The 19466-nt window shown below is 41.7% G+C and overlaps 1 protein-coding gene across 1 annotated transcript; it reads left to right on the forward strand.

The window, feature by feature from the left end:
- The first annotated feature begins 3352 nt into the window (after positions 1–3352).
- ralba (v-ral simian leukemia viral oncogene homolog Ba (ras related)) lies at positions 3353–17661 on the forward strand. The gene is made up of 5 exons (XM_053439372.1): positions 3353–3498; positions 13973–14188; positions 14863–15071; positions 15674–15851; positions 15980–17661. The coding sequence occupies exons 2-5, from the start codon at positions 14075–14077 to the stop codon at positions 16100–16102; spliced, it is 624 nt and encodes a 207-aa protein (XP_053295347.1). The 5' UTR covers positions 3353–3498; positions 13973–14074; the 3' UTR covers positions 16103–17661.
- The last annotated feature ends 1805 nt before the right edge of the window (positions 17662–19466 follow it).

Genomic DNA, 19466 nt, shown 5'->3' on the forward strand with positions numbered 1-19466 from the left:
GCAGCTGGAGAGAGCAGAGGTGTCAGTCTTTTTGAGAATCTGTCAGTGCCGATATGAACAGAGAGCACACTGGCATGAGTTAGGAAAATCAATATCACACGAAATATCTGTTCAAAATGCAGATATGTGCTGGTGCACTGATTATGACAGAATAGAATGGCTGTTTAATTTGATTGCACATGAGTTTCTAAATGTTGGAAAATAACCCAAGGATGGCTTATTTGTTGTTGTTATTGATGCTGCTAATCTGGTTTGTTTTTTCTCCTCTTCTACTTTGTCCTTTTCTAAATAACACCTGTTTTAGGCTGCATGGGCACATAATATGATTAATTAAAAAAAGACTCATTGTGGCATGAACTGCAGCAATTCTGAGAAATATCGATATAATGCAAATTGTGAGACTAAATTTGTTGCCAGCGAGCAGTCATCAGATGTCAAATGTTGAAATAAAGTCGCAATCTAACTCTGAACTAACATAATTGGTGGCTTTGGTAAATTGGTCTGAAATGGATCCATCATGACTTTTATCTTTCTCAGCTCTGCATCATTATCTGGCTGAGGCAGCTGAGAGATATCTAACAGGATATAATTGTAAACAGATGCTTCCACTCACTCGGGCTTAGTGCTGGAATAGCACATATATTTATTAGGATGGTTCTCCGGGGTTTCTGCAGATGCATCAGTGAGGGCCTGTGGGCACAATATGACCTAAAAGAAGAGTAAGAATAAGCAGGTCTGCAACCTCAATACGATGTGCTTCACTTTATTGTCCTGCCTTCTTAATAGCAGCAGGGGAATGGAGCATTAACATTTCAATTTTTATGTTTTGTATGGAGCAGGACTGAGGGACTGAACAGTAATACTCCGAGGTGTATACCATCACTACACCGTTACCACCACAGCGACAGGGAAATGAAAAGTGGGCCCACAGTGGCAGATGCTGGTGCATCATCATTCTTTCGTAGCTCAGCCTGCGTTGTCTCCAACGCTCAATGCTTTCACTTATACAATTCAATTTATTTAGTTGAATTAAGGTTATTTCAACTTCATCAATTCAGTTGTCAATTTAAGTATCTCAGAGGATTTTGAATTGGTTTATTTATGATCAATTAGTATATTTGAATGTATTCATGTTCGTACAATTAAATTTATTCTGCTTTTGAATCAACTCAATTCAATTTAGTTAATTCAAATCCTAATATATTTGATTAAGTTTAATGACTCTGATTCATTTATTATTCATGTTTAAATTTGGATTAAATCTAAGGAATAAAGGCCACGAATAGAATAAGGGCAAACAAGTATAGAATGAGTGAAGAGTCAAAATCCTTATTAAGGCCTGAGAGGAAACACTGAATATAAACAGTGCATCTAATGCAGGTTAAAATACCTGTACATCTAACTTGTTCATTATATCAAAAAATAGGCTATATGTTATATATCATGTCCACACATAGCAGATTTTAGCTTCCAATTCAGGTCGTGAAACGAGTTGAAATCTCCTGATGAAATTATTTCTGACATGGTCTTGCTTCTCCTTTTATATACACTGTATATCTATGCATCGTATTGTATCCAAGTCAATATAACAACAATTATTTTACTCACGTGTATGTTAAAGATGATGTTCTTTTTATGTCCAAGAACAAATGTGAGAGAAACCCTCCAGAGCATTAAAAAAGCCAGTGTACAAACTGCCCCTCATCAGTCCCTTACACTAGAGAACTGAGACCTGACACATACTGTGTATTTATATGTATAATGGCTCCATTCCCCTGCTGCATTAGAAAGAAGATAAAGTAACCAGAAACATGCCAGATGTTCAGACCTTTATACTCTTTTTCACATTAGAGGCCATGTGGGCTCACGTGTGTTTATGGAATCTGTTGGGAGAGCAGAGCCCAGTGACACGTTTTTACTCAACTCTACAAATACGACCCCAAACAGCCCCCAGTTGTACCATTAGCATCCAACCATTTATTTTCAATGCTAACGCATTCTCCTTCGGGGTCACAGTGTGTTCTTTTATAGCATTGCAATAAAACATAGCATGGCCTGTACTGTCAGACACAGTAGATTACATAAACTTTACACCAAGCTCCATTTAAATATCAACATGGGTCTTAATCTAGGCCAGAGCAGTATCTTAACACTTTCTTTGGCTTTTCATTGTCGGGTAAATAAAAACTGACTCTGAACCTGTCTTATTCTTGATATATTCTATATAGGAATGATTTTAAGAGAAAATAAAACTATGGCACTCAATTAATTAATCATGGTGTACTTCTACAAGATTATCCACATGTCTATGCAGATAATGTCATAAGATATTATGCTGTGAAAGCTCATATTGTCATAGTTTGCTGTTATGTGCTCGCTGTTAAAAATAAACAAGCATTTATTACATGCACATTGGCTGTGACTTGCAATAGGCAGGCGGACCCAGGTGTCAGCAGTCAGGGCAGGAAAGTGCCCACAATTTTATTATCATTTTTTAAACTGTCGTCAAAATACTCTTACAGCTTTTACAAGTGCTAGTGCTCAGCCAAAGATGAAGGTTCATTGTTTTATATAGTTTCATTGTTATAAGGACACATCAGTGGTTTGAAATTAACCAAGTTTAACTACATGTTCCTAACCTCACAGCTGCCCGTTTTAAAAACTCTTCTACTGAGATCAGGAAATACGGCCGTATATTGTAACAATCTATTTCTGTTGATTAAAGGGTTAAAAGGCGCAGTCATTTAATTTGTTGATTGATCAATTAATTAAAAGACAGAAAATCTGCAGCTATTCGGTTTTTCCACAATTTATCAAAAATTTTTTAGCAAAAGGGTTTCAATAGCCTTGTGGTTAATAGAGTTAGAAATAAGATTTTAATATTGTTCATGATCTTTTAAGGAAACAAACTTTAGGAATACTTAATTGCCAAACTGATTAATACATTTACGATATGAAAAATAACCCTACCTTCTTACACATTCTTTGAAAACATTGTCAGTGACCTATTTATTGAAGACTGGCAGAATGTTGTGGTGTGGGGACAGCACCAAAAAAAAGATGCAACAGTTTCTGTCTCATTTGAATTTCACCATGATTGTCAGGGTAATATTTCAGATTTGTAAGCAACAAGACTTCATTGCAGTCGATCTCACTTCCAAAAAGTATCCAGTATGACATTACATGTGGAATAGACCACTGTTGCATTCTGTAATATAAATCACTATAGTTCTTTATTATAATCAACGAGTGTCAATACAAACACAGTATAGAAAACAAGACTGAGTATGACAAAATGAATAAATGATGACAGGCCTTTTTCCAAGTCAGTCCCACGTGATGACGTCGTCACTTCCGGTCATGTGTCGCCTCGCACATCCGGAAGGTGGGGCTTTTGTTGCGGGAGCGGGTTGTTGTATCAGGGAAGCCGATGTCTCCACATCCTCTCTTAATGCAGGCGTCCAGATAACATCCACCCAGAGACACACACGAACTGAGGTAAGTCTCCACGAAGACACATGTCCCCCCGCAGAGACACACGCGTGTGTGTGTGTTGACGTGGCCTCTTTAGGGAGCGGTGGATTAAAAAACACCTTCACCTGACCCCACGGACACACGGGAGGACAGTGAGGGGGGGGGGGGGGGGCCTCGGGATAAAAAAATGGGTGCAACACTTGGTCATTCGGGGTTTTGTGTTTTGCTTGTTAAGCTAATTCTGCTCGTGTTCTGACGGCCACAGCGTTAGCGTCAACATTAGCCCTCATGCTAAGTGGTCGTTTGTCGTGAGGTTAGCCCGCAGACACCCGGGTGACCGGCTGCTAACTTCTGCTTTCAGCCGCTTGACCACACGGCCCCGTGTACAGGGGATGTGTTAGAATGTGTGTGTGTGTGTGTGTTGTCTTTGATTCTGGAAATAACAGTGTGTAGCTCATCTACACAGTGTTGATGAGCTGCTGTGGCGACGGGCCGCTGCTGTTGTTGTCCAGCGACACACAGATGACTGACCCCTGTGTGTTTGACAGCTGGGACTATGAGACCCTGGGTTCAATTCAAACCACGTCACCCCTGATTAATACTTAAAATGATCTTTGGTGTGTGTGTGTGTGTGTGTGTAGGATTGTGTATTGTTCCCTCCCCAGATGACACACCCAAACTGGCTCCTGGCTTCTTCAGCTGTAATTCTAACTGTCAACATAATAACAGTGTACACACCAGTAATAGTTTTCCTTTCTAGGGTGGTTATTCTGATGTAGTACAATGCTGGTAGTCTCATGTAATATGTCCTTGTTATAAGTATAATCCACAGAAATACACCATGAAGTTAGAGCTGTTACTGTATTTACATCTGCCAGATCAGGACAGGACATCGCTGTGTGAACGCAAATGCATCCTGGGCCACATAGGAAATATCTCCCTGTCAGATAACGTCCTCTCACCCCAAAGTTTAACAACAAATCAAACATATTTGTATACTTTGGTTTGTTTGTGGCCACTTCCACAATATAAACTCTGATCACCACACAAGGACTTGTACTTTTCTTAAAGTGGTCTTTGGTTTTCTTCCTAGATGCGTGCATTCATTCATCTAGTCCGACCTGACCCCTCTGACTCTCTGTCTCTCCCACGTAAATTTATTATTTTAGATACACTCTGACACGTATGTAAAACATCTGTGTGAACACACAGGTACTTTACGTCGTCCAATTTTGATCACATCTCTCAGGTCAGATGATTATACCAAGTCTGAACAGGAAGTGTCCTGAGTCTTTAACAGAAAGGTCAAAGTAGTATGGAGATGTAAATGTTTTGGCAACAAAGTCAACTATCTGTGAGTGATGTTGACATGTATACATTGTGTTGTGAGGGTGCATGGTGATAGACATTCTGTGTTTACCGATTGGTCCAGTTTGCTGATGGGTGTGTAACCTTTTCACTTCTTTCCACCCCTGTTGTTGTTTGGAGATAGACCACTATCCTTCACCTCCTTTCTCTATCTCATTAAAGCAAGGGTTGGCAATCCTGGGAATGCTGAGACCGACTTTTCCGTGATTCGCTCTCGGAAAAGTTTTTCACAAAGGAGTACTTACTGTTATATGATCTTTTCTCTGTCGTGCTGGAATTCACATGGGGCTAAAGGTTTCATCCCTCAGGCAATATTGTCGTCACTAAGGGTTGTTTGTAGGTGGAACAGTACTGAGACACAAGTTATATGTAATGTGCCACAAGGAAATCATTTATGAAGTATTTCCAGTATTCTCTCACAACTTCTTTAAAAACCAAGATTATTGAATATAGCTGTTATATGTGTGTGTGAGGCTTCCTACATTTTAGAGTAATAAACTTGTCATGTGTATCCCCAGCTTAAGTTCATTGTTAAGTGTAAGTTTATATGTGTGTTGTGAGCTAGGATCAAGTCAGCCATTAACAGGTTGTCAGCCCCATGTTAAACTGCAATGAAACTGTTATGCCAAATGCTGATTCCAGCAAAATCACAACATTTTCAGGGAAGTAACTTCAGGAATTGTTTGACCGTCTTGCTTCAGGTTTTTAAAAGCTGATGCAGATGCTTTTGTTTTGGAGCTATTGTTGAGGGGTTTTCTATTACTACACCATCACAGTATTCAGTGTTTTCCCCATCGTACCACATCATTATTTCTCTCCCAGTTTTCAGGAAAAAGCCTGAAACAACACCGGAGGTAAAAACTCTGCAGTGAAATCCAGACTAATACAATAGGTCAGTGCCTCGATTGACCTTAAACCAAATTTGGCCCCATTGTAACTTGTTACAGCAAAGAACAACACAGCAGGATTTAGTATGAGCCTGTCAAAGTGCAGATTTTGCATAGTTGTAGACCGATGGTAAGCAAGCAGCGGAGTCCGAGGGGGAAAGATGTTTTGACAGTGAGGCTGAACTGGCCCTGCATTCCTCCTCCTTCACCCTGAAGACACTCAGGATGTTTATTCCTCTGCTCACAACCTCTTGAGTTGAGTGATTTTCATAATGCTAAGCCCCATTCTCTGCTATTGCTTCAGCTTATCAGGATATGGAAAACATTTTCTACATAACTTAATTTCCTTTTTGTTTTGGACAGAATCTAGCTGACCCATGTCAAAGAGCTCCGTCTGCTTTTTATGCTCAGGTTTTCATTTTCTGATGAGCTTCCCTGATGACCCGGGCTCTCGGTGTGTAACAGCACTGGAGTCAGAAAAGCATCTGCTAATGATGTTGGCAGTGAAAGTTGAGGGCAAGGGCAGACAGGCCGGTGCAAGGCCTTTTTTTACTGGACTTATAAAGTGAGTGATAATCTGTAGGGGATGGTGATGTAGATAAGTGCATACCAGGCCACCATCAATTTTCTGCTGTCTGTCAGCAGGGAGGACAGGAGGGTAATATATACTGCACGACTGTCTCAGGTAGTCACTATATGAACCAGGCAGGAGGAAGTCAAACAAGTGTGGCGTCTGTGCAGAATGCAGAATACACTTGGTGTTGTTTTGTACTGTAGAAAGTGTTTTTGTTCGTCCAGCAGATATTTGCAGAACCCGACAATAATTTCACAGAATAAATGCTCAGTTCCACAATATTTGTTTAACAGGTACATATAGGAGAATTCTTATATTTTCTCCTTTTGTGTTTGTTTAGGATACATAAAAAGGAAATCCAAGAAAAAATATTAATCCTAAAACGGAGAGAATCCTGTTGTCTTTAGCTATTTAAAAGTTTTTATGATTGCAATTACATTAATAATGTGAATTCTCAACTCTCATTCAAGATCTGTGAATAGGAAAATTACATACTCTCCTCCAGAGAATCAATTATTTTAAATGTAGACACAGATTTTCTTCTTCCCCTAGGGCAGGTAAGTTGATGCACTGGCACATGCAGTAGTTATGAAAGTAATAAAACAGTGCATCCTGTTTCTTTCAGGAAGAGGAACAAGGTGTGCAAATATTAATTTACAGAACAGTATGATCACTTTTTTAGATGCGTTAATTCCCCTCTACCCACTGCTGGCCTCCAGTAAGCACGGGGCTGTGGGTTCGGAGGCGAACTTTGAATGGTTTGTTTGTCTTTTGATAAAATATAATAACAATAAATAATATATATTCAGATTCTCAGTTTGAGACTGCTATCTTTTTTCCTACATGTTTATAATATAACGATTATTCATAGGGCGAATTATATGGAGCAAGTCGATGCTATAATCAGCTTGACTGTATTATGTTCATGTGATGTACAATATATTATGTAAAGTTGCAGTGACCAAAGATTCAAAAGTCCAGCTGTAATACCTTTGTGGTAGCTAAGCTAATGGGGTCATTGCTTTCTAATTTTCCTGTAAAGCAGGTCGCCCATGGACCAACAGCTAGCACAGCAACATAGTAGCTGTCAAACTGAAATGCTCGAAAACAAAAATTGTGGTTGAGAGGTTTTTATTACGGAAATCACTTGACTTCCTTTGAAATACGTGTTTCAGTAATGTAATGAAGTGCCTGTTTTTAACATGATTAGAGTTTGAACAGCTCTGTGTCTCAGGAGGTAGAGATAACCAGAAGGTCCCTGGTTAGATCCCTGCCACCTCCATTCCATGTGCTGAAGTGTCCTTGGGCAAGACACTGAAACCTAAATGAAACCCTGATGGCTGAATCGCCAGTGTGAGATTGAAAGAGTGTTGCACATAGATGCATTATATGAATGACTGTGTGAATGGCAAAAGTGTACTGTAAAGCACTTTGAGTGGTCTACAAGAGTACAATATAAATACAGACCAATTACAAGTTAATTTCCTGAGTGGTGCCTCGGAGGTAGTTCAGGATTAGCACGAATTGAAAATGATGAGCAGTAACCTACATGTATGCAAAGGTGAATCAGCTTGTCCTTACTCCTCTGGCAATGTCAACAGCATGCTAACACGACTTTATCTTGCTCGTGTCCTGAGGCTGCAAACCGAGACTGTGTATGGACATGTGAAAATCCCTCTCATCTGCACCTGCACTCTGAATGTTTGCTGTGCTCCTTCAGACAAGGACACCCTTTCACAAACACGCAATGAGAGGTTTGTCTCAGCCCATAAATGTATTCGTGTGGGCCCATTTACCATATGTTGAAGCCCGTGACAAAGAAGAGAGGATTTCACATTTTACTACCCCTGCGCTCTTATTATGTCTGCTGTGTCAAAGCTGTTGGCTACAGTATGCTCTGTTGTCCCAGGATGTAAATATTGCATTGCAGAAGGGCTTTGACTGTCCATGCTTTTCAAAAAAATGCGAGCGCGCCGAGGAACAAGGTTTACAGGCACCGAGAACCAGTGAATACGTCCGAGCTGGGAGTCGAGACGGATATCAGGGGATGTTAGATAGACTTATCTTTGGTATTTTCATGGTTTACAGCTCCGCCAGTTTTAAACCATGATGGCACCACAGGCCCCTAGCATGGTCGTAGGTGGTATGTTACTGAGCCTGTTGTTTCCTGCCAGGCAAAACAAAAATATAGCAAGTTGGAGATAAGTGGGCAGTAGGGAGCTACTCAGCAGGAACGAATAGATTTGTCCATGGATGCAAACTGAGAGCTGAACTCTTCATTCCTCCCACCCCGGATCAGTGCAGTGGAATGCTTAGGTAATGGGAAAGATGTGGATGTTTAGATGACATCGCCCCAGCTGCAGGGAGGTTAGAAGAGATATGTTGTGTGTTTTTCAGGCCCAAAGCTTTGGCGTCCCAGTGTAATTGTGTAATAATGTGTGCACTGTCTATACACGGTATCACAACATTATGTTCTGTGAAAATCATTGTTCTGAAACTAAGGGGATCAGGGAAGACCGTGTACAATTGCACCTCGAAGATTATTTCCACATGAATAAGAAAGGAGAGAAAAAGGTTAAGAATGAGATGTACTTTGAAAAAAAACAGCTCCCTCCGGGTTGCTGAAGTAGGAAGGATTGTAGCACACTAAGGACCTAGCTGCCCAGTTCCTTCAAAGGCTCCTCTGTGCACTCCGCCGGCCAAGACTGGTTAGTATGCACTGTGGGATGCTTTTTGAAAGTGTCTTCCTTGCTGCCGCAGTATACTGTCTAGTTAGGCTAGATCATTCCTCAGCTTCTCTGGCAGTGACCATGATAACTGCTGTGTTTTTGACTGAAAATGTTTACGCGAATGCCTCCGCTGTTATTTGCTGTTAAATTGACGCCTGCTTGGTGGTAAACAAATCCCAATTGTTGTGCGTTACAAAGGACCCATTCTTGCACATGCGTTCCTCCAGACTGTGGTGACTCATCTGGAATATGTTGTTTTGGTCACAGCGAGCTGTAATTATGACTAGGTAAACAGGCAGCTGTCCAGAAGCTCTCCCTTCACATTTGCAACAGTAGAATAACAGTTTAAGTCTTGCATTGATAGAAACTGGACGGGACACAGCAAGAGTTCTGAGGTGGGGTTATTTGTGTCGGAACTTTCTCTTCTCTGGCATCAGGATTACCAAGGAAGGATACCAGGAGTTAGTGGTTTAAGAATAAAACAATTGAGAGGTACAACAAGTGATGCAAGTGGGATTGAGAGTTTTTATTCCCTGAAATGACACCACATCCTGTATCATCTGTAGGATATTGTCCACGTAGCATCACCACAGAGCCACTGAGCCACCTCAGAGTGTTTTGGTTGACTCAGTTGACCAGTACAGACGATGAGAGGAATAATAACAGTGACCTAATCTCCTTCTCACATCCTTGGAATTTGGAGGCTCGCTATTGGGCCTGAGAAAGCCCCTGTTTTCTCCATTAGACGAGGAGAGGAAATCCCCTCACCCCTGTGCCCTCTGGAATGCAGCGAGAGAGAGTGGGAGAGTCATGGAGCTCAACTGTGGCTCAACATTCACCTTAATTCACTTATCCTACTTCCCTCAGTGGAATCAAGGCATCTCAGTATATCACATTAAACTTCACCATAACTATACAGCTGATTTAGGCTTCTTAATCAATCAAAGCATACCTAGTGGTGTATATTTTTTTAGTTAGTCTGATAGCATCAACATTGGTTTTATAGCTTGATTTGTGTGCTGTAATCTGTTATTAGTCTCTGTGTAAGTCTTGGCGAACCTTTTCACATCCCTGCCAAAGTGTTAAGATGTGCAGGGAGGAGACAACTGGCCCCTTCTCCAAAGGGAATCTTAATGAATCCCTGTAACCCACACTGCACTGGTGTCATCTATATTTCAGGAGCTTAGCAACCAGAGTGGTCTGTGAGGCCGGATTCCCCCCCCCCCCGCTCCATAACCCGACGTGCCCTAAAACAGACCTCTGCCTAGCAGACTGCAGTTCACTATCTGGGTCAGGCCTAAATATTAATTTCTTTCTAGCTGGTGCCCTCTATTTTAACCCTGAGCACAACCTTTGTTGACCTGCAGTTGGTGGAAATGTGGCAGGAAACACATATCTGAACTTCCTTTGGAAAGTATACACTAAGCACTTTTCTCATGCTAAGCATTTTTTTTGTCATTAGTGGATTAACTATGATTGCTTTATTCATAGCATTAACATCTGTTTGTACTGTACATGCACATAAGAAAGTGGGTTAGAAATGAATAATTTAAGTGGTGACCTCTATGAGTAAGTGCTGAGTTTGGGGGTGTTGCTGTCTTTGTGTGTGTGGGGGTGGGGGTAGGGGTGTATCCTTTCCATTTAACCCTTTCACTGGCCTGGTTACTGATAACAAAGACAGGAAGAGCACAGGTCAGACTTTACTTCCTCATCAGAGGGAGCAGCCCTCATAATCCTCACAGCTTCTGCTTACTGAGGTACAAGGTTAATTTGATACACATGACATGTTCTTTGGACAATGCAAGGAAGCGTTGCAGATGATGCTCACATGCACAACTGCGTTTTAAAACATTTTTTTTTCTATTGTGACACTTTGCAACTCTTATAACGGAACCACACAATCGAAATGTCACAGTGCTTTTTTTTTGCTGCTTTCATGTGCTTTTTAGAGCCAAGGCTCTCTCTCCTCATTCAGGTCTGGTGAACCTCACTGTGTAAACTGAGATGAAATGTTTACTGCAGAATATGAATAATGTTATGAATCACCTCATTGTTCCCATTAGTCTGACATCCGCAGAGGAGGGGACAGAATCTTTCTACTGATAGATAAAATGATGTGGGGAGAGAATAACATTTTAATAATTTACTTTTATGGCACTAAAAGGTGCCTCACATATTGGGTTAAAATACAGGACTACATACAAATAGACATCCACAAGCATAACTACATACAATTGAGCTTATATCCATACGTACACATACACATGAATTAAGAATGCAAGCAGAATAAAACTAAAGGGAATTGTGAATTGTTATAAAAAAGCAGATCTGGTGGAAAGAGGAACTCTGTAACAAAGTTTCCGAGCAACAACCTCAGAAGCATTATCACCCCTTGTATTTTAAATATGAACGAGGAACAGAAAATGTTAAATTAATGGTCTAGCTTCGGCATTTCAGGCCAGCTGAAGAAGAGCTGGGCAGAACCGAGTAATACAATTGAATGGAGAGTTACAGTAAATTAGAAAAGAAATAAAAGATTAGACTATGTACTATAAGGTCCATGTTTTTGGCAGATAGTACAGGTTTGATTCCTGCAATATTTCTCAGTTGAAAGGAACAACCCTGAATGAGCATGGTAAAATGAGGTTCAAATATCGAATGCTGGTAGAAAAAGGTCTGGTCTTGATAGTGACCTGGGGCCGAACTCCTTAATGAAGCAATCAGGGACAAGGACCTCTGACTTATCAGAAGTGAGACGAGGAATTTTTGAGACATTAAATTAGTCACAGACGCTAGACAGTCAGTCACAGTCAAGGGTGTTAAAGTTAATGAGGTGGTCTGGTTTAACAGAGAAGTTAAGTTGTATGTCATCATCATAGCAATTATATGAGACACCACTGCAAGAGTTAGTCAGATGGTCTAGTCTAGTGGAAGCATACAAATCAACATAGGGCCGAGGATCGACTCTTGAGTGATCCTTCATAAGAGAGGAAGAACATTAAGTGTACAACCATTTTGATTGCAGTACGAGTTATCACAACCCAGTTCAAAAGTCTGTCAATTAAAATGATATGATCAAAGGTGTCACAGGCAGTGGATAAATCTAGAAAAAGTATGATTATGATTATTAAAAATTATGATTCATTATGATGATTCACATGCATGATTTACATGCATGATTATATTTTTCTCTTCTATTATTTTGAGAAGCTGGTGAGCAACAACTTATTGTAGAAAAGAAAAGGAGTTACCTTAGTGGTGGTGTCTAGGGAATGTTTTCTGAGTAGAGGGACGACACTGCCTATCTTGAACTAATCGGGTATGCAGCCAGAGAAGAAAGATTGATTTGATGTATAAAGGATAGAGGGAAATAACTGGAAGAACAGGTTCAAGGAATTTAGTAGGAATATTATCAGCAGACCAGGATCATGAGGGCATAGAGGAGACCATGTCCAGGAGTTCATGTGTGGAAATGAGGTTGAACTCAAGGCAGCAGAACAGGGTGGCTAATTCAATAAAAGCAATAAAGTCCAATGTTGGAATGTGAGTTGAGACCAACTGATCTTGTCAACACAGATGTTGGTTGAGTTGGTTATTAAAGATCTAGGGTTATGTTTGTTATTGTAGACTCCACCAGAGGAAGATGCTGTTCTTGCATCTTTAACGAGGGGTTAAGAAAGCAAAGAAAAAAGGCCCCAAGATGCCAAGTGTGTTACAGCTCTAGCTCTATTAGTCTCTCTCATTATACCAGTGTGGGGTTACAGTAGTTGACCTTTTGATAGCCAAAGATAGAATTAAGATATCAACTGCGTGTTCATGCTTAAAACGAACTGTCAGAATTGTGCCAGTACGTGAGTCCACAGGAAGTGGTGGGCTTTGACTTATAAGAACACAGAATATTGGCTGTTCAGTTGATCTCCCAGAGAGTGTCATTGGGTTAGGATTCATCCTGTGATGCAGAGGCACAGGATTTCACTCTTGTCATGTTTTCTGTCATTGACTTACAACTTTCGACCATTACAATAAAATGCGAAAAGCCAGAGACAGTCTCTGAAGGATTCAACCACCATTAAAACAGCTCTCACTGGCCGTTTTAATGATCGTTCTAATGCAGTGTACCATTAGGGTCAAACTAGTGATGCTCTGAATTGAAGCTTTTACCAATATCCAATCATTTTTATGGTAATGTCCGTAGATACCTCTATAAATAGTCTGCATTGCTTTGCCAGCTATTGTCCAACTGAGAAAATGACCAGCATTTCATGCCTCAATGACTCACAGTAATCTAATGGAGGGGTTGTCCTCTCTGGTCAAAGACATAATGAACAAAATAGCACTTGCAAACTTATTTACAATATATTATCCATGTCGCCTAATGAGCCCTGTGCATATTAGACATTAGTGATACAATAATGTCCCGTCTGTCCACAGGCTGTGCAAGTGAAGACATGGCATACAGTCATCGACAGTCAGTTTGTGCTCTGTTGGAAGTTCTGTCCGACAGGTAAAACACATTATGGCCTCAGGCAGAAGCAATAGACTACGTGTTCACCTTCTGAGGGCAGGGCCATCGCGGAGCAGCTGGATGACCAGTGACGTCTATCTTCTGTGGAAGGTGTTTAGCACACGATGCCGTCTTGCAGTGGAGAATGACAGCTTCATTACTACTGATCAGCTGCAATGACCTTTTGATGGCGAACTTTATAAAGATCTAGGATTGATGAGTAGGCAATTTGGCACTTTAATGGGAGGGGTTGGGGGGGGAGGATTCGAGATTTGTTGGAGCAAAGCCTAGAGCCTTGGCACAGGGAGTTACTGTCACAGTGAAAGCTGTTAAGTAACAACCACCATCTGTTCCTGCACTTGTCCGCACACTTCTGTTCTCTATGTATGGGGTGTATTTACTGAAGGCAATGCTATGTTTCCTCTCTTGTTCACAGGTTGTGTCAGAGAGCGCTCCGGTTCAGAGAAGTGTATGAGTGGGGGTGCGTGTGTGTGTTTGTGTGAGTGAGTGTGTGTGTGTGCATGCGAAGGATCCAGCGATGACGACCAGTAAAAGTAAAAACCAGAGCTCCCTGGCACTGCACAAGGTGATAATGGTGGGCAGTGGAGGTGTGGGGAAGTCGGCCCTCACCCTGCAGTTCATGTATGATGAGGTGAGTTAACACAGCACTTTAAACACTAGACACTGCTGTGACTTAATGGTGACCACAGCAGATAGAAAGCAAGCGGTTTCAACAGTAGGCATGCATCACCTGCAACTCTTTGTCTAGCCAGTTCTCTTTTTTTATTGTTTATCTAATCTAATTATCAATTACTGGCTAAAGAAGTGGTTGGTGGTTAAATCACTCAGCACTTTCTGCTTCTGATTTAATGCCCTTCTTTCAGTGGCTCAGCAACGGAAGGCTTTTAATTCGGAGCAATTGCAAGGAACCTTCAATTTGAAATGCTGCTGTCTGTTGCCCTTTCTTGCTCGGCCACTGATTCTCTGACTCTACACTAGTGAGGATACGGTCACAGTTTGTCCTATCAGCAGTAGACCAGGGTTCAGACACACAGCACTGCCAGGACCTTCCAGACCAAATCAGAATGCGTATTTCAGTGCCTGAGCCATGCACGTAAATAGCTGCCCTGCTTACAGGCAACAAACAAACAACAACAGCATCAGTCTGATCTCCATTGACTCAGTTACAGAACCATTTCAACCATTGTAGTCGTCTCCATCAGCTGCATGCATTACCTGCTCATGTTTCACCTGCTTTATGCATATAAATGCATATTTAAACAGCTTTGTAAGCTTCAAAAAGGAAATGAATCTTCTCACTCCCAGTTTGTAGAGGACTATGAGCCCACCAAGGCAGACAGCTACAGAAAGAAGGTTGTTCTGGATGGGGAGGAGGTCCAGATTGACATTCTGGACACAGCAGGCCAGGAGGACTACGCTGCTATCAGGGACAACTACTTTCGCAGTGGGGAGGGCTTCCTACTGGTCTTCTCCATCACAGAGCAGGAGTCTTTCACCGCCACTGCTGAATTCAGGTATAGATGAAAGTGTACTCCATGAACTTTGAATAGAGGATAACTAGTTTTAGATTGTAGGACCGTAATTACCTAACCAACAGTTGTGACTGTGATTGGTGGAGAATGGATTAAAAGTAGGCAAAGGCCCCAAACAGCCAGCAAAATGTTGGTATGTTGCTTTAATTCATTTTCTTTCCGCTGATCTCTCTGCCTGCACCAAGTCTTAAATTAATAATGCAAATCCAGGTAAAAAGATTGTTATGGAGAACTTGCACCACAGCGCCTGCGTTAATGTCATTCTCTAGTGTGTGTGTTGTGAGTGGATCAGTTATGGCAGGAAGGTTTTGAGAGGATTTAGACAGCTCCTCTTTATCTTCGGCATGAACATAATACTGAAGCTCAAATGCAAATTTGAGTGAGCGGCAATGTAGAATCATGTACAGCTCCGAAATGTTGATTAACTTGAGGCAGTGGACCACTCAGGGATCACATTCGTTCATGAACTTACAACAGTCCTACCTGTAAACAACATGTAAACAACACGCAAACATCACTCGCTTATTTACATTGCGACAATTAGTGAAAGTACCTAAAACACACAATCTGCTCTGTGCCGGCAGGGAGCAGATCTTGCGGGTGAAGGCGGAGGAGGACAAGATCCCTATCCTGGTGGTGGGGAACAAGTCGGACCTGGAGGAGCGCCGGCAGGTGTCCGTGGATGAGGCCCGGGGGAAATCTGAGGAGTGGGGCGTCCAGTATGTCGAGACATCAGCCAAAACCAGAGCCAACGTCGACAAGGTGCATTTATACACACAAAATACACTCCCTTACTATTTTCATATTCAGGACTGTATTTACGTTATTTGCTATTTAACTTTTTTAACCCCTTAACTGATTTCTTCTTTTCTTTTCTCTTCTTTTTCCAGGTATTCTTTGACTTGATGCGTGAAGTACGAGGCAAGAAAATGGCAGAAAACAAAAACAAAAATGGAAAAGGAAAGAACAAGAAGAACAAGAAGAGTTTCAAAGAGAGATGCTGTTTACTGTGAACTCTTCGTGGACATTAACACACAACCCCACAATACAACTGCGGAGTTGGGAACAAAGCAGAGCGTCCTTGCGATTGTCATTCAAAAGAAATGTAATCTTTTTTTTTAAGTAGCCGTTATAGTTAAGTGTCTAGAACAGTCTCAACCACTATATTTTCGCTGTTTCATTGGAAGATAACCACTGTCGTGACTGTGACTGCAGTGCTTGATGGCTCACGGTGAAGCCAGTGACCAAACTGCCACTGACACTAACTCTGCTGCTCCACTGTTCAACTCAGCGATTATCCTGCCTTCGACTTTGGTTCAGCAGGTTTTACACCAGAATCGTTGAGTCTTTGTCAAAAAAAAAACAGTGCTCTTACTTTCTCTTGATCTTAACCTGCATATTTTCAGTCTTAGTGTGGACCCCTTGAGTCTATGATTATCAGTTTAGAACTCTAATGCTGGTGTCTGTCATATTTGTAATCATTCACGATGACAGCGACCTGTCTGTTGAAGATGTCAGCCTCATATATTCATCTGCCCAGACTTCAGCGTGTATGTGGAATGGCTGTGGAGACTCAAATTTTTTCATTTTTGAGGCTGCTTTTTTCATCTTATCATGATGAATAGTGTTTTTAATCACAGAAGAATCATAGTGCAATCTGAATATTTGTTGCCAAAAAGTTTTTTATTTTATTCCATTAACAGGCCTTACGTGACGACCACACGTCAGTCCCAAGATGCTTTGCAGTTCTTCATAATTATTGCTGCAAAGTGAAATCTTGGATTAATTAATCCCAGAAAACCCTGAAATGTCTGATGGACACTTTACCGTGTGTTACATGAAAGCAAGACTGTAATATTGTCATGAGTGTGCGGAGCAGTGACTGAGAGGTGAGAGTGGTTCTGGTTTTCTTCATGGTGCTCTGCCGTGTTCATGCATTCTGGCCTTTTCCCACCCTTCTCACGCTGCAGACTACTTCCTGTTTTGGGTTAGAGTTGAAGTTGCGTGTCTGTGTTGGCTCTGCGCTGTGAGAAAGGTGTTGACAATCCAGGAGGCCGTCGCGCTTCTGTTCCACGATGTCGTTCAAATCAGTAGCTGCTTATGAATCTGAACATTGCTGATGTCCTTCCTTTTTTTTGAAGTCCTGGGTCTTTCAAATAATATGCACTACATTGCCATTACCTAAGAAGTGGGCTTCATGCACAATGGTGTCAAGCTGGAGATTTTACAACAATTTGTGCCAAGAAAAATGACAAAAAAAAAACTAAACAATGTTTATGGATGTACAGTGTGTGTGTGTGTGTGTGTTACCTGAGCATATGTGCATTTACCAGGAAACCCAATTTACCCTTTTGTCTGTGTGACTGAAGCTGTGATGACGGTGCCAACGTCTGAACTGTTGTTTGATCGAGTGCTACAGTAAAAACCAGATGTTTCTACCACTGCCTGAACCATTCTTTGTAACGTGTCCTCCCTCTTTTCTTTTATTTCCTATACTACTACTGTGAATATGCTTCTGTCTCTCTGCAGGGAGAGTGTTGCCGAATAAATGCTTTTTTTTTTCCTTTGTAAATACTGGACGTTATTTCGTTTGTGTGAAAACTGTCAGTGTGGAGGGAGACAGGAGACATGGAGCCGGGGGTATGACATGTGGTTACGTGATGTGAGTCTTAACCAGGCTACACATGTGCCAGCAAAATCTGATCTTCTGTTATAACCTCTACAACATGATGTATATTTGGTCTAAAAAGTTTTTCTAAGTGAATTTGCTCTCAACAGAAGTCTTTTATAATTCATATAGACCTCCATTGCCGCATGGTGGTCATGGAATCACTTATTGTATGGGCACCGTTCAGCCATGTTGGCATTGACCACCTAAGTGAAATGTTATGCTTGTCACTTCCTGTTTCTCCCCGGGGCATCCCATGCCCCAGTTCAGTCAAAAAATCCACCAGTTGCTCACTTTGCATTGATTGTTCCTCTGCCATCCAGAAACGAGTGCCAACGGCTTGTTTTTCCTCAATTTGACAGTGATATACAACCTCCATTTTTTATTAACTTCACATGCTTATCTGACGTGGTGGGGATGGTGAAACATAACCCTCGAGTGGAATCAGTCGAGGGCTCTCTTCAACGAACCCCTGGGGGGGCGGGGGGGGCCGGGTCAGCGAAACTCATTTCACAACGTGAGCGCAGGGTTGACTACCCCACCAGGAAAAGGCTGACCATACATCACTTTGAAAAGAGTTTTCCTGTGAAGGATAAGAGGAAGTGTGTAAAAGGAAGGGAGTACAGCTGGTTTTTAGTATGTCTACATGTCCTGTGCAGCTATACAGTCTGCATTCCACTCTCTGATATGCGCCCACTGCCTTTGAGATCCATATAGGACTAACATGTACCACTCAAATACCTGCAGGGACTTCCTTGTGTCTCTCTTACTCAAACATGAGTTTATAGTGACCCCATTCTGCTTTATTATCAATTCTGCTGCAGTAATCCTGCAGGGATGGATGATTCGCAGTGATATTTCTCTAACCTCCCGGGAACGGAGAGTCCATCTTTTTCAGCCGTATTTTAACATTAAGTCCCCTTTGGTGTCGACACTAAAGTATCCCTCATGTCGCCAAATCAATCGGCCATTTGTCTGCAATGAAGCAGCTCCAGGGCCGCGCATCTCGACAGCATCACAGATGAGACCTCACTTCTCTGCTCTTTTGGAGAGAACTGTGTATTTACCAGTATTGATCAGACGGCCCAACACCGGCTGAATACTTGAATTTAGTGCTGCTCCTCGCAGGAGAAACTAATTCTGTGGGAATTTAAACCTGCTGCAACATTAATGGCAGCCTCGGCTCTTTGATTACTTCACACAAACACACTAATCCACCCCCCCCACCATAATTTATATCAGCGCTGAAACACACCGCGTTTGAAAGACTGTGGCAGCATTTTTCCACGAGAGAAGCTAAACATGTCACAGCTCTCATAAGCACATTTACCTGCCTGACTATCACCTCTCTGGATTTCACCCCTCCTGTACCTCTAAGTAGGCAGATTAGGTGGTCTGTTAAACCCACAGGAAAGCACTTATTTAGAAATATATGAAAGGGCAAAGTGAGACAGGCTAATGACCGATGCAGTGTCACCGGCGCACTCTCGGGTCTTTTATCATTCTGCAGAGAGGGCCCCCGTCCTCTGAGTAACCCTCATTATATCAGAGCTAATGTTGGGGATGAGGATGTTCAGGTGATGAAGCACCATCACAGTCCTTCATTACACAGAAAGAGAAACAGACTCGGTGGAATTCTGCTCGACCTAAAAGATAAATGCAATGGACAGAGAATAACTCCAATTTTAGCGACTGTGCCACATCCTGCT

Source organism: Pleuronectes platessa, chromosome 14 (genome assembly GCF_947347685.1).
Source record: "Pleuronectes platessa chromosome 14, fPlePla1.1, whole genome shotgun sequence".
In the NCBI taxonomy this organism is placed as follows: Eukaryota; Metazoa; Chordata; class Actinopteri; order Pleuronectiformes; family Pleuronectidae; genus Pleuronectes; species Pleuronectes platessa.